Source organism: Myotis daubentonii, chromosome 16 (assembly GCF_963259705.1).
Source record: "Myotis daubentonii chromosome 16, mMyoDau2.1, whole genome shotgun sequence".
Lineage (NCBI taxonomy): Eukaryota > Metazoa > Chordata > Mammalia > Chiroptera > Vespertilionidae > Myotis > Myotis daubentonii.
The window spans coordinates 37,802,614-37,818,773 of NC_081855.1; the positions used below are offsets into that span (position 1 = coordinate 37,802,614).

Below are 16,160 nucleotides of genomic sequence, written 5' to 3' on the forward strand. Positions count from 1 at the left end.
TTCTTTGGCCTGGTTGCTAACCATATTTTAGGGCAAAAGTGCAGATAATGGGAATCTTTCCAGGGTATTTCAGTGGGTGCTCTTTCTGGGGCCCTGCATCCTCTGTACTTGCCAAGAATCTCAGTTCAGCCCTGACTGGTTTGGCTCAGTGGATAGAGCGGACTGAGGGGTCCCGGGTTCGATTCCGGTCAAGGGCATGTACCTTGGCTGCAGGCACATCCCCAGTGGGAGGTGTGCGGGAGGCGGGAGGCGGCTGATCGATGTTTCTCTTTCATCGAAGTTCCTAACTCTCCATCCCTCTCCCTTCCTCTCTGTAAGAAAATCAATTATATATATATTTAAAGAATCTCAGTTCAGCAGAGAAGGGAAGAGCTAAGGGAGCATCCCTGGTCCCACACCCTGGCTGCAGACATGGGGAAAGATTTACCAAAGGCGATAGTAGTAGAGAAAAAAAAAGAGGGGGGGAATTTTTTGAAATTCGTTATTTCCAAAAATAGCACCAAGGTGGACTACACAGGAAACAATAAAACTTCTATTAGTTACATAGTGTTTTTATTTGATTACTCGTGGTGGGAGAACATGAATCTTCTCTGCATTTAGGGCCTCTAAACGTCTGTGGCTCTGCGCCGAGATCCCCGGTGACCTGTTGCATAATACGGAATGGTTGTGGATTGTCTTCCCTTTCATGAAATTTCCATTTGGTCCTTAGCGACCAGCCAGCCATCCCCTTGCTGGTGAGAGTGATGTCTGTCTTCCGGGGCATCGCTCCCCTCTGTGCCAGGCACGCTGGCAGGGGTTACACAAACGCTGCAACACGACGTGCAAAAGTTTGCGCTCCAGCCACGATAAGGGGGCCTCGCCTCCCCCTCCCCCAACCTTCTACCCGGTGGCCGAGCTCTGAGCTCCACCCCTTCCCACCAGACCGGAGGAGGGGTCCTGCAGGGCTGGAAGGTAGCGGCTGCTAGGCTGCCGGAGACTTCAGCGGAGAGGCGGGATAGAGGGGCCGGAGGCCCGGGTGTGGCCGCCTAGGGCAGCCGCGCGCCCCCGCCCCCGCCCCCGCCCACAGCCAGGCCTCGCAGTCCCCGTCCCGCCACGAAGGTTGCGGAAAGTTTTGCAGTTGCTTCCCCGCCCGCGCCAGCCGGGAGTCGTGACGCAGCGTCTGGGGCTCCCAGCCCGGGCCGAGAGCAGCGGGAAGGCGAGGCGGACAGAGAGGGAAACGGGACACGAGAGAGCGCGCACGCCGGGGTCCTCCTCGACCCCGCGCATCCTCCTCCCTCCCCCTCGGCGCTCGCTCCAGCTCCAGCCCCCGCCCGCCCGCAGCCCCCCACCCCCCACGCTGCCCGCTTCCCTTCCCCTCTGCCCCTCACGCCCTCCTCCCGCGTCCTGCGCTCCTCCCTCTGCCCTCCCTCCGCCCGGCCTGCCTCCTTCCCTCCTCCTCTCCTCCTCTCCTCCTCTCCCCGGGAGGCATCACTCCTTCCCGACCCTGAGGAAGCGAGCCCCTCGCGGGCGGCCATCACAGCCCGGCGCTCCGGCTGCCGCCGCACACCGCGCCCGTGCGCCCCCGGTCCCCGCGTCCCCCGAGCGGCGCGCCGCGGGCATGGGGCCCCGCCGGCCGGCTCCCGCGCCCTGGCCTCGTCACCTGCTGCGCTGCATCCTGCTTCTCGGGGGTCTGCCCTGGGGCCGCCCCAGCCCCCCCGGGGACGCTGCCGCCACTGCCGCCCTCCCGGGTAAGGCGCTGCCAACTTGGCCAACTTCGGGGGCCGGGCGAGGGGGAGCGCCGGGGAGCGGGCCTCTCTTCTCCACTTTTCCCTCCTTCTCCCCCCAACCCCCCCCCCCCCCCCAGTGTGAGTGCGTGTGTGACCGGGTTTTTAAAAATCTCTGCTTTTCTGAAAGCGGGGAGGAGAGGGGGAGGGACGCGCCTGGAGGTGGGGGAGGACCTGAGTGGAACCAGATGTGGCGGGCGGAGGGGGAGGGGAGCCCGGGGTCTCGAGCAGCCTCCGTGGAAGAGGGCGGGCTCCGGAGGACCCCCGCGCCGGCCTTCCCGGACCACCCGGCATCGCCCTGCCCGCGGCCCGGGACCGGCGGGGCGCGCCTGCGGGAACTGGAGGCTCCATCCAGGAGGGTCTCCTCGCTTCTCCCCAGGACTGATGCCTTAGGATTGTTTTCGAGTAATTCCTAAGGGCTCGTGTGCCTTCCTGGAACCTCGGGGTGTTTATAATTTTCTGTTCCCACCCTTGGTCTTCAAGGGCAGCTGGCGGCGGGCAGCATCCTCTCTGCTTGAACAGAGCTCTGTGGCCAGTGTTGTGCCACCAGGATGCAGCAACAGGCTGGACAGCATGCGTGTGTGTGCGTGTGTGTGTGTGTGTGTGTGTGTGTGTGTGTGTGTGTGTGTGTGTTGTGTGGGCGGCTCCGACCAAGCTGGCGCCCCTCCAGAGTAGACAGATCTTGGGCAGCCAAAGAGCTACTCACGATGCAAACACCCGACCAACAAAAAGCAAAAACCTTCAGCTGTACCTTCTCTTCCTGCTGCTCTCCCGAAAGGGTGACAATGAAGTGTGGGGACAGATGGACCCCTCAGCAAGAATCAGAGCTGAAAGGAAAGCCACTCACTTCGGGGCTGCCCGAGCCAGAGCTGTAATTGCCAGGGGCAGTCATTACAGCCCAGGCCTGGGCCCAGCAACGCCTGGCTTTATGGGGATCCGGGTGAGTGAGAAGGGATAGAGTGCAGTGTTTGCAATTTTGTGCGAAGTCCCCATAGTCCCATGGCCAGTGCTTGCTGGATTGGCCTGCCCACCCGGTGTGACTTTCGCCACCAAAATACACCTCAGCCCCCACGGTGCTGAGGGGAGAGGTGGAGGTCAGGGTGATCCTGTTCACGCCAAGCTGAGTGAATTTCAGACCCTCCTGGAACTGAATGTGGACCAACACAGACCAGGCAGTAACTCCCCACGCACTGCAGGTCAGGGCACACTGGCTGCCCTGCTCCCGAACTCCTGCTGTGTCTTGCTCCTCTGTGTAGGAACCCAGGAGGCAGGCGGGGTGGAGGGGTGGAGGAGGCCGGCCATTCCAGAATCCCCGAGCGCATTTTAAAGCCAGGCTCTGGGAGAGCCGTGACCACAGTGCTGCCCCCCCCCTCCCAGCTGGAAGTGTGTAGTGAGAGGCCCTGCTGGGGGGCCACTGGCAGTGCCCCCGCTGCTCCTGGTCTCCGCGCGGCCCCTACTCCCCCTCTGGCTGTGTCCCTGCACTTGGAGCCCCCACTTCCCAATGGCATTGCCTCGATAACAGCCCTCACCACCCGCTCCGAAGCGTAGGTGTGGGGTGGGGTGGCCTGCGGTTGAGGAAGAGGAGGGTACAGTTGTAGGTCCTGTCCCTGCACGCCACTGTCCCCTCCCTCCCCCTGTACCTGATGAATCAGGTGGTCACTGGGAAGAACTTACCAGCACCACGATCTGAATGGCCCCAGGAAATGCTTGTGGGAGCTAGGATTCGGCTTGGCTTGTCAGGCCACCGCCACAGCTGCTGGGGTGGAACTTACCCTGGGGGACGGGTGCCTGTGGGTGGCTTCCTGTGGGGTGAGAGGATGGAGCAGAACCCCTTGGCAGAACCCATCTCACTCCTCCTCCATGGGATGCCCCCCAATGCAGGTGGCTGGAAGACCTCTATTAATTTTTCTTTTTCTTTTTGGTTAATCCTCACCCGGGATATTTTTCCATTGACTTTTAGAGAGTGGAAGGGAAGAGGAGAGACACAGAGAGAGAAACATCGATGCGAGAGAGAGAGACACATTGATGGTTGCCTCCCGCATGCACCCTGACCAGGGCCAGGTGTCGAGTCTGCAGCTGAGGTGCATGCCTTTGAACGGAATCGAACCCGGGACCCTTCAGTCCGAGGACCGACGCTCTATCCACTGAGCAAACTGGCTAGGGCTGTTAATTTGTTACATGACTGCATTTTTGAACAGCATTCAATGTTCAGCGCTGAGCCAAATACTTGAGGAGGGAAAGTACAGAAGAGTGTAAGCTGCATCCTTGGAGAAAAGGAAATCGAGCTGGAGAGTGAAACAGACACAATTAACAGGGGGGAAAGGCAGGATTCCATTGGTGGGGTGCCTGCTCAAGGCCAGCAGCCATCAGTGCTTTATGTGCAGTTTCTCATTTAATTCTGACAATAACTCAAGGAAGTAGGTATTGCTGGGCCCATTTTGCAATGAAAATGGAGGCGAAAGGGGGTTTGATCATTCACTTTGGGTCACGCAACTAGTAAGTGAAAACCTGGGACTGTGGATACTTAATGTCTGGAGGCTGGAGAAATGGGGGGGTGGGGACACAAAAGGTCAGCAAGGCTGTGGAGGGAGGCTGGGTGGGACCAGGCTTTGCAGAGGCAGGGAGGGGAGCAGAGAGGGTGAGACCAGGAGGGTGGGTTCTTCTGTTCTGGGGGTCATGTGGAAGCTTGCTGGGTGCCTGAGTGGGATGGGGTGGGGTGGAGGTGAAACTTGAGTGAAAGAGGCCAAAATTGGGGGTGGGAGGGACTTGTCATCTTTCAGTGGAGGACCCTGAGAACGCTTGCAGGTTTCTGAGCAGAGAAATGAGGTGCGGATTGGATAAAGAGTTGCTGGGAGCCCCACGGATGCAGGTCAAGGAGTAAGGAGACCTGGGAAGTGTTCCCGTGGGGACAGACTGCTGTGTAGGGGACCAAGCTTTCCTTTTGAAAGACAGCAGGTACTTGCTGCTACTTCCAGTCGGCCAGACAAATCACCTGCACCCCCACCCCCAATAGTCAGTCTTCCTGCTCCAACCCGCTCGCCTTCTGTGACCTGTCAGGGCGGGGGTGGTGCCCACCTGAGCTATGGTTGGTCCTGCCCCCCCCCCCCCCCCGCCAAGTTTACCTAGGCAAGGTGGGAGTGCAGGCAGGGGAGGAGGAAGCCCCCCGGGTCTTGGCCCCTATTTGTTCGCATGAGAGAAGCGTGGCTTTCTGAGGCCTACGTGGTACAGTGACCGGCCGATGCGATGATTTCAGAAGCACCTTGAGATGCTCAGAAGGGCATTCGTTTGGGTCCACCTCTAATGAAAGCGTTAAACAGGGGCCGCTGTACCTGCGGAGGGAAGCCGTGGGAACAGCCATGGCTGCTCCGTGGGGCGGGGCGCTGTGCCACGTGTTTACGGACACAGCTCTTCTGCCTCTCACCACCTCGGGAGGGTGTTCTCGCCCACTGGACACACGGGCAGCAGATTAGTTATTTGCTCAAGACCCCCCCCCCCCCACACACACACACCACTTGCAAATGGTAAAAGCAGGATTCGAACCCAGGGGCGGCTGTGAGCGTGAATACCTCAGTGCCAGGCCACGCTGTGTCTGCAGGATTAAGCACTGCCGGGGTGTGTGCTAGGAAGGACTGGACAATTCTGGTTATGGGTTCCCCTCCAGCCCCCAGGCCTCTCACACATCCTCTCACGGTGTCCTCCTGAGAGGACCTCCAGGAGGAGGGGAGAGTGGGCAGCCCTCTATGACCCTCCGGCTGTCCAGATGCTTGTCTCTCCCGAGTCCAGTGGGCCCAGGAGGCTGGACTGAGTCTTGCCAAGTGTCCTCAAGGTATCTGAGGTGCCCACGGCGAGGAGGAGTGGCTAAGCGAGTGACTGAAGGGGCCTGATGGAGAGGAGCCAGCCCCAGCCCAGCACCCCAGCTTCCCTGAGGTCAGGGCGCATAGGTTCCTCCCTTCAGTCAGTGGTGCTCACTGCACCTGCGCAGTGCGGGGAGCAGGGATGCCCAGGCCTGTTCTTCGGAGTCCACCTCCCCCTGCCCTTGGAGGGCCCGGGCATTGCCGACGGGAAGTGCCTCTTCCTGTTTGGTCCTCATAGAGGGGACGGGCCGCTTTCCCAGGACCAGCCCTATAAATCTGGGTGGGGTGGGCCATCGGAGGGTGACGCAGCTCTTGGATCTCACCCTGGCCACTGCACATCCCCGTTCCTCCTCCGTTAGGGGCTGTGTCAGCAAACAGGCCGGCCGGGGAAGCCCTCAGCTACCCCCACCCCTCGGGACAGATTGGATTGGCCCCTAAACGAGAGCACGGGCTCCTGTGGAAACCCAGTGCATCGTTCCTTCCCTGCCCTTGCTCCTCCTCCGTGGACCGCTCAGTCCCTCTCCCGACCCCTGGACTGTGCGGACCCCTCCCACCCGCTGGGCCGGGCCCATGCTCTCTGCCTGCCTCGGCCTTGCCTCTCACCCCCTCCGCTTCCCTCTGACTCTGCGTTCTGCCCCCACAGCTCTGATGTGTTGCGCTATGGGGGCTGTGAAACCTTAGCTTCTTCCCAGGTCACCGGGCCCCACACCTCCCCCCTGTTCTCTTTAGCACGCCCTGCGCCACCCTCCCTGAACCTTCACTGCCTCCCTGCCTGGGATGCCATCTTCCCCTCAGTCCTGGCTGCACCCGCCCCTCCGCCCGGACTCAGGAGAAGGACTCGAGGAGTCCCCATCACTGCCTCTTGGACTCAGTGGGGCTGAGTGACAAGCACCCAGAGGTCACACGCAGGGATGAACCTCAGAACGGAGGCGTGGGTTGTCTCGTTTTCTCTCTCTCTCCAGGATCACCTCTGGGAGGACATGGTCAGAGGGTTGTGTGGTGGCCTTGGAGCTCCTATAGGGAGAATGGGAAGCCAGTGCCCCCGCCTTTCCCGATCTCCTCGGGAGTGTGGGAAGGGTGGCAGGTGCCAGGCTCCCTGGTGTAGACTGAGGCAGGAGTGTGCATGGCGGGGAACCTCCCGCCCGCTCCGTCCTCTGGAGATGTGCTTCGGGACAGTATCCGTGGGGCCACTGTTAGTGCCACTCACCAGCTGCGTGACCTTGGGCAGAGGCCCCAGTTCCTTAATTTGCAAAATGGGAAAAATAAATTAATGCTGGCTCATAGGGCTATTGTAAGAAATACACAAACATGCAATAACGTATGGATGAGATACATGCCTGGTACCCTGCTGGACACACTAGTTTCTTAGGAAATAATATTAAATTATTGCTGTTTATGTTATTAGGAAGAGTAAATATGAATAGCAAGGGACTTAAGCCCTCGCTGGTTTGGCTCAGTGGATAGAGCATCGGCCTGCAGACTAAAGGGTCCCAGGTTCGATTCTGGACAAGGGCACATGCCTGGGTTTCGGGCTTGGTCCCCAGTTGGGGGCGTGCAGGAGGCAGCTGATCAATGATTCTCATCATTGATGTTTCTATCTCTCTCCCTCTGAAATCAATAAAATATATATTAAAAAATGGATTCAAGTATGAAAAAGCACAGTCTTCAATATACAAATCCTAATTACAGACACATTTTTTTCCTTAAAGCAGGTCTAAACTCTCTACTTATTGATTGATTGATTGATTGATTTTAGAGAGAGAGGAAGGAAGAAACATTGATTTATTGTCTCAATTACCCATTCATTGGTTGCTTCTTGTATCTGCCCTGATTGGGAGCCGGGGGGTCGAACCCACAACCTTGGTGTATGGGGATGATGCTATAACTAACAGAGCCAGTCGGCCAGGGCCACATATGTGATCCTAACGGGCAGCTTTAATCGTCAACAGAACCAAGTCTGAAATTTCTGCATTGAGAGTTTGAAGCGTTCCATGATCAGGGCCTGCCCTTTCTCTCCACCCCCTTGCACAAGTCGAACTGAGCTACCTGCCAGCGCCCACAGAGGCCCTGAGTGCGCCCGCGAAGCCCCTCCTCATGCTCTGTCCGCCAGGAGCCTGCCCCACAGGTCTGTCTGAGTCCCAGCCCTTAGCTGAGGCCTTCCAGTCGCCTCATCTGAAGAAGCCTTTCTTTCCAGAGCTCCTCTTGCATTTCTTCTCTGTCACCCACCTGCTGGGGCCACTTCCTCCTTTCTATCCCTGCACAGGTCCCAGCACAGGGCCTTGGACACAGTGGCATTTAGTAAAGATTTACTGAAGTAAAAAGGGGGGGGGGGGGAGGGAGGAGGTCAGCCAAAGAACATATGCATACATGCATAACCCATGGACACAGATAACAGCGGGGTGAGGAGATGGGGGGGGGGGCAAACCGGGGGTGGGGGTGGGGAGGGACATCTGTAATACTTTCAACAATAAAGATAAACGTTTTAAAAAAGCCCTAGTCAGTTCGGCTTGGTGGATAGAGCATCAGCTGCAGACTGGAGGCCCCAGATTGGACTTGGTTGGTTGCAGGCTTGATCCCTGCCCCAGGTCTGGGTGTGTGTGGGAGGCAACCAATGATGTTTCTTTCTCACTTGATGTTTCTCTCTGTCTCTCTCCCCTCCCTTCCACTCTCTCCAAAATCAATGGAAAAATATCCTTGGGTGAGGATTAACAAAAAAAGAAAGAAAGAAAGAGCAGTTAAGTGTTCCAAAGAGCCATCCCCTGGTTTTATTGAGATATAATTAACATATAACATTGTATTAGTTTAAGGTACAAAACATAATGATTTGCTGTGTATATATTACTAAATGATGGCTGCAAGTTAACAGCCATCAGTCCACATGGCTACAAAATACTTTTTTCTTGAGATGAGAATTATTTTCTTTGTAGTAGCAAGGCCCTGAGGAATTATTCTTCCAGAGTTTGAGATGATGTCACAATCATAAAAAACATATGGCATTGCATACACAGAGGGAAGTCCGGTGGGCTGAAATACAGCCTAGAAGACTTAAGCTGTTCTAAGAAGTTAATGTGAGACACTCCAGAAAAAACGCACTAATGGGGAAAGGAATCTTGACTTTTATATGTTATTGGACAACTGGAAGATAATTTAAAATTTTTGATTTCAATTTCTAGCTGATCACATTTAAGGAGGCTCCGATGGCAAGTTGTCACATAGAAAGTGCAAAGATCACTAGAAGTTAAAGAGATAACTTTCTTTAAATACATAATTAAACTAGTAAAAACAGGAAACCTAGCCTTGGCAGAGCTGGGAGTTAATATGTGTGACTGGGGCACTGTAAATTGCTTCAGCCCTTCAGGATTCAGTCTTTTCAGACGATCTGTCAGAAACTAGGTATGTAAGACTTGGTAGCCTCTGACTTCATAATTCCACTTTTGGGAATTCATAAGGCATTAATCCCAAAGAGGAGTGTTATTTGTGGTTGCAAAACAAATTGGAAACCATGCAAAAGCCCAACAGTAAGAGTATAGCAAACGAAGATACCTTAACATGACTGACAGTGTGTGTGGCTAGGATAAGGAACAAATATACAGCTAATGTCGGTACACAGAAATATACTTGAGAAGGAAGTTCTTATGACCACAAGGCAATCTGACAAAACAACGTGCGCACACCAGTAACAATGAAATGAAGATGCATGCCCGATCGCTGATAATCACTTATTCGTTCATTCGGTTAACTGTGCTTTCAGCTTTGTTTTCTTCCCCTGAGCACTGACAATGTGCTAGGGATGCTATTTGGCTGAGGACACCTTGGTGAACAAATCAGGCATGGTTCCTGCCTTCCCAATGCTTGTATTTTGAGAGCAATCCCCCCAAATGGAGAGCGATGCCGGTAGAGTCCAGCGTTCACTGATTCATTTGAGGTGCTAGTCTTAAGTTCATTAAAAGAAAGATGGAGGCGAGGCTGCTCTGAAATCTCCAGGTCGGGAGCCTGTCTGACCGCAGAGGGAACACTCTGAGTCAGACCAGCCTAGTGGACACAGCCTTGCGGTCCGTCTTGGGTCGCTGAAGGACTTCCTGATATAACCCCATACATGCTTCTTCTCTCTGAAGGATCTGGGACTATAGAAGAGCATTGGTGGTTTGGGAAGAGCTTGGAAGCACTGTTTAGAAGAGCCAAAGCAAAACCAAAGATGCACACCGAACGAAGTAGGGATAAATTAGACATACAGACACGCCATGAAATATAACGCAGCAGTGAATGAGTGAACCTTGGTTCCTGCCTTAGCATGGCTGCATCTGAGAGACATGATGTGGAGTGGGGGGCAACCCCACAGGACTGCATTGGCATATACTCTTCCTCAAACCATTGGAAAGGTTGAAAAAAACGAATGCAGTGAGGAGCTATATAAGTCTTCACCTAGGAGTACAGCTGTTCACATGTTGCTGTACATGCTTTACCGTGTGTGTGTGTGTGTGTGTGTGTGTGTGTGTGTGTAAGCTATAGGCAGTTGTAGCTGTGACATTTCACACCTAAATACTTCACCATGTATCAACTAAAAGCAAAGACATCCTATAGAACCACAATACCATAATCACACATACAAGAAATATAGATACAATTTTTCCTAATATACAGGCCAAGTGTGCATTTCTCCAGTTGTCCCAATAGTGCCCTTTACAGCTGTTCTTAACAGCCGTGAGTCCAGAGTCCAATTTGGCGTCAAGTCTCTTGAGTTTCTTTAAACTACAATGGTGGCTTGGCCTTTTTGTCTTTATGGCATTGCATTTTTTGTTGCTGTTAATCCTCATCTGAGGCTATTTTTCCCCGTTGATTTTTAGAGACAGTGGAAGGGGGGGAAGGAAGGGGAGAGAGAGAGACACACACACATTGATTGTTTGCCTCCCACATGTGCCCCGACCAGAGCTGGGGATCGAACCCACAACCCAGGCTGACTGGGAGTCGAACCCGTGATCCTTTGGTTCATGGGCCGATGAGCTAACAATACTTCATTAGTTCCAGGAATACAGCATCGTTATTCAACGTTTACTAGTATATACCCGACAAAGTGCTCATGCTCAAGCCGAGTAACCATCTGACACTGTACAGGGTTATCATGACAGTGACTGTATTCTCGGTGCCTGTATATCATCCCCGTGCCATTTATTTTATAACTGGAAATGTGTGCCTCTTATTCCCCTTCATCTTTTTTTATCCTTTCCCCCTCCCTTCCCCTCTGGCAACCATCAGTTTGTTCTCTGTATCTCTGAGTCTATTTTTATTTTATTTTTTAGATTTCACATATAAGTGAAACCATACAGTATTTGCTCTTCTCTTGTGATATCGTACATTAACTATATTTTAATAAAAAATAGCATCACCAATTAGGGAACAAACGGACAGTGTGATACAATGGAAAGGACACAACATCCCCCACATAGTTGTCTTTCCAAAAAATGTTTAACATGAATTGAATGATTAAACATCAGACTAATTTAGACTGTGGACATTTTACAAAACTGGCCAGGAGTAATTAAAAACAATGCCATCCCTGGCCGGTGTTGCTCAGTGGTTAGTTACCCTTAATGGGAGAAGTGATCAGAGTGGGGCTTCCCAATAAAATTTAAAGAGAACAACAAAAAGGGAAGTGATATCTATAATGCATATGGTGAGAAGCTCATATAAGCCAATGAGAAAAAAACACAAGAATCTCTAGTAGTTTTAAGGCATCTAAGATCAGAAAAGATAAGACAATAAAGGCTGTGAACAGCATCCACAAAGGAGGGATACCTATGTCCGATAAGCCTACGGAAAATGTTTAAAATCGCTAGTAATTAAAAAAAGCAAGATGCCGTTTTCACTTCTCATAATAGGGCCTACAAAGATTGACGCAACAATATGTTCAACACGACATTATTTATAATTAAGAAAACGTGTTTACAAATGGAAGACCAGTAATAGCTAGGGAAGGAGTAAATGAAAGGTAGTATATACATCGTGGAACAGCATATTAAAGACAGACAAATCCTTTTGCTGAAATATTAAGGACCACAAGGTTCTGAAACGTTTGTATGGATGTGTATATGCATACACAATAGACATGAACATAAATTGTATTTTGGGTATATGGATAGAATTGGTAGAAAGCTCACACCAAAATTCAACAGGTTATGTATGTCATATGCTGCTATCCTATATAATAAAACCCTAATATGCAAATCAACCAGTTGCTATGACGTACACTGACCACCAGTTAGTGTGCTCCCACGGGGGAGCACCGCTCAAACAGAAGCCGGGCTCACAGCTGGCGAGCGCAGCAGCGGTTGTGGGAGCCTCTCCCGCCTCCGCTGCAGGTGGGCGGTAAGGAGCGAGAGGTCCCAGACGCGAGAGCCCTGGACTGTGAGAGGGATGTCTGACTGCCGGCTTAGGCCCTGGGGATCGGGCCTAAGCTGGCAGGCAGACATCCCCCAAGGGGTCCCAGACTGTAAGAGGATGCAGGCTGGGCTAAGGGACCCCCTCCCAAGTGCACGAATTTTGTGCACCGGGCCTCTAGTACTATTTATGTTATACTAGAGGCCCGGTGCACGAAATTCATGCACAGGTAGGGTCCCTAGGCCTGGCCGGTGATCAGGGCTGATCAGGTTCCCTGCCTCCCCGCCTCCTCTTTCCCTCACCGCCCATACACTGCCGCCGTGTGGTTCCCCCCACCTCCCCGCCTCCCTCCCTCACCACCTGTGTGCTGCCACTGCGTGGTTCCCCCCGCCTCCCTGCCTCCTTCCCTCACTCCCTCAGCACCCTGCCACTGCCACTGGTCACCTGCCATGTTCTGTGCCGCCCCCTGGTGGTCAGCGCATGTTATAGGGAGCGACTGAACTCACGTTCTCTCGGTCGAACTCCCGAGGGGACACTTTGAATATTAGCCTTTTATATATATAGATAATATTTAACAGGGTAAGGATTTTTTTCTTTAAATATGTCTGTAATTTGGGGTACAGGGGGCAGTCCTCCCCAGCTTCCATCACACATTTTGGCCAAGCCTGCAGCACGTAAATCCACAGAGCCAATCAGAGCCTCCCTGGGTGGGTGGGCCTTTCCCAGGCTCAAGGGAGCCAGCCCTCCAACCCGGCTGCCAAAGGCTTGAGCAAACCTGGGTGCGGAATTGACAACCCCAGGGGCTGAGGCCCGCCGCCTGAGGCCGGGAGCAGTTTTCCCAGCAGCCCCATGCCTGCCCCTCCCAGTGCGTTTCTAAAGGACAAGTGGGAGTTGAGCTTCCCGCGCTTGCAGGTCTTCGTAGGAGGTTTTTCTGAAGAAGTTCTCCGTCAGGGTGCTCACTGGTTTGGAGCTCTTTCCATTAACAGCCCCCCAAATGTGAGCATCTTCATTTGGCACGAATTTGCCAAGTGTTTACAGAAGAGGCAAGGGGAGAGGACTCCAGCATTGTAATAAAGTTTGCATTTAGAGAACAGCAGGACACAAAATTCTGTAAGCACTGAATGGCCGTACTTTTGTGGATGAGGCTAGAGGGCAAATCAGAAAAGCCTTTAGGAAGGCTTCCCGCGTTTCATGAACTTGATGGCGCATCTATGTAACATTATGCAACAAATGAGAACTGGAGACCACGTGACTACTTACTGAGCACATGAAATCCGCAGGGTCAGTATTAGGCAATCCCACATAGGCTGCCTTTGTAGCCCGCACATCCTCCATTTCACAGATAAAGAAATTGAGCCAAACAGGCTGAGATCCAGGATCACTTATCTAGTGAGTGGCCTGTTCCCAGCAGTATTTGCTTGCTTCATGTCACTGTGTTTCATTTTGATAGTTCTCACAATACTTCAGACTTTTTCATTATTGCTATATTTGTCAAAGTGATCTGTCATCAGTGATCTTTTTTATAAAATATATATTTTATTGATTTCAGAGAGGAAGGGACAGGGGAGAGAGAGAGAGAGAGAAACAATGATGATAGACAATCAGGAGAGAGAGAAGATAGAAATATCAATGATGAGAGAGAATCATTGATTGGCTACCTCCTACAGGTCCAGGACTGGGCCTGCAACCCAGGCATGTGCCCTTGACCGGAATGGAACCCGGGACCCTTCAGTCCACAGGCCGACGCTCTAGCCCCCAAACCAGCCAGGGCTCACCAGTGATCTTTTTTTTTTTTTTTTTTTTTTAATATATTTTATTGATATTTTACAGAGAGGAAGGGAGAGAGATAGAGAGTTAGAAACATCGATGAGAGAGAAACATCGATCAGCTGCCTCCTGCACATCTCCTACTGGGGATATGCCCGCAACCCAGGTACATGCCCTTGACCGGAATCGAACCTGGGACCTCTCAGTACGCAGGCCGACGCTCTATCCACTGAGCCAAACCGGTTTCGGCCTCACCAGTGATCTTTAATGTTACTATTGTAATTATCTTAGAGCACCTCAGACCACACTCGTATGAGACGGAGAACTTAATCGGTAAAGGTTGTGTGTGTTCTGACTGCTCCACCAATCAGCTGTTCGCCCCGCCCCCATTTCAGGTCTCCTTTTCCCTAAGACACAACAGTATTGAAATCAGGCCAATTAATAACCCTTCAATCACCTCTTAAGAATTTAAGTGAAAGGAAGAGCCATAGGTCTCTCACTTTCAATCATAAGCTAGGAATGATTAAGCTTAGTGAAGAAGGTACGTACCCAAAGCCAAAAACTGAGAGAGGCCAAAAGTTAGGCCTCTTGCACCAAATAGTTAGCCAAATGGTGAATGCAAAGGAACAGTTCTTGAGGAAAAGTACAAGTGCTACTCCAGTGAGAAAATAAGAAAGCAAGCCCGGCCAGCGTGGCTCAGTGGTTGAGCATTGACCTATGAACCAGGAGGTCACAGTGCGATTCCTGGTCAGGGCATATGCCCGGGTTGTGGGCTTGATCCTCAGTGTGGGGCATGCAGGAAGCAGCCAATCAATGATTCTTTCTCATCATTGATGTTTCTATCTTTCTCTCCCTCTCCCTTCTCTGAAATAAAAAATATTTAAAAATTAAAAACTATAAGAATGGAAAGAAAGAACATTTAAAGAAAAAAGAAAAAAGAAAGAAAAACAGTCTTATTGCTGATACAGAGAACGTTTTAGTGGTTTGGATAGAAGATCAAACCAGCCACAACATTCCCTTAAGCCAAAGCCTAATCCAGAGCAAGGCTCTAATTCTCTTCAATTCTCTGAAGGCTGAGAGACATTGGGAGGCTGCAGGAGAAAAGCTTGAACGTAGTAGAGGTTGGTTCATGAAGCTTAAGAAGCACCAAAGGGTCTCGGGTTTGATTCCTGGTCAAGGGTATGTGCCTGGGTTGCAGGTTCAATCCTTGGTCTCTGGTCGGGACTCATGCGGGAAGTAACCAATTGATGTGCCTCTCACATCAATATTATTTTCTCTCTCTCTCCCCACCTCCCTCCTTCCCTTCCACCCTCTCTAAAAATCAATAGAAGAAATACCCTCGGGTGAGGATTAACAACAAAAAAGAAGCCATCCTCTATAATAAAAGCCCAGCGACCATAATGGCAGGACGACCAGAGACCAGAATGACTTTGGCCCCTCGCCCCGGCTGGCCCCACCCCCCAGTGAGCAGTTAGGGGCTATCAGGCAGGCGAGTGGTTGGGGCAATCAGGCAGGCAGGCAGAGTGGTTAGGGGTGATCAGGCAGGCAGGTGAGTGGTTAGGGGTGATTAGGCAGACAGATGAGTGGTTAGGGGCGATCAGGCAGGCAGAGGAGAAGGGGTTCAGGCAGGCAGGCAGGTGAGCAGTTAGGAGCCAGTGGTCCTAGACTGCAAGAGGGTGCCCCCACCCCACCCCCTGTGCACAAATTTCGTGCACTGGGCCTCTAGTCTTAATAACATAAAAGTACAAGGTGAGGTACCAAGTACTGATGTAAAGTCTGCAGCAAGTTAGCCAGAAAATCTAGCTAAGATAAGTAAGGAAGATGGGTACACCAAACAATATTTTTTTCAATGTAGTTAAAACAGCCTTACGTTGAAAGAAGATGCCATCTATGACTTCATATTTAGAGAGAAGTCATTGCCTGGCTTCAAAGCTTCCAAGGACAGGCTGCCTCTCTTGTTAGGGGCTAATGCAGCTGTGACTTTTTGTTGAAGCCAGTGCTCATTTACCATTTTGAAAATCCTAGGGTCCTTAACAATTATGCTAAACATACTCTGCCTATGCTCTATAAATGGAACAAGAAAGCCTGGATGACAGCACATCTGTTTATGACATGGTTTACTGAATATTTAGGCCCACTGGAGACATACTACTCCGAAAAAAAAAAGATTCTTTTCAAAATATTACTGACAATGCACCTGGTCACCCAAGAGCTCTGTTGGAGATGTACAAGATTAATGTTGTTTTCATGCCTGTAACACAACATCCATTCTGCAGCCCATGGGTCAAGGAATCATTTTAACTTTCACGTCTTTTTTTTTTTTTCTTCTCCTTGATCTTTGACGTTCACATCTGTAAGAAATACCTATTGTGAGGCTATAGCTGCCATAGATAGTGATTCCT

General features: G+C 51.8%; 1 protein-coding gene across 2 annotated transcripts in view; it reads left to right on the forward strand.

The window, feature by feature from the left end:
- The first annotated feature begins 1,109 nt into the window (after positions 1–1,109).
- MRC2 (mannose receptor C type 2) overlaps positions 1,110–16,160 on the forward strand; it is a 65,416-nt gene continuing 50,365 nt past the window's right edge. The window contains exon 1 of one of the 2 annotated variants that reach the window (XM_059669897.1): positions 1,110–1,727. In XM_059669897.1, the coding sequence (XP_059525880.1) occupies positions 1,598–1,727 (130 nt within the window). In that variant the 5' untranslated portion in view covers positions 1,110–1,597. The remainder of the gene's footprint in view (positions 1,728–16,160) is intronic. The other variant, XM_059669896.1, reaches the window with a different exon arrangement.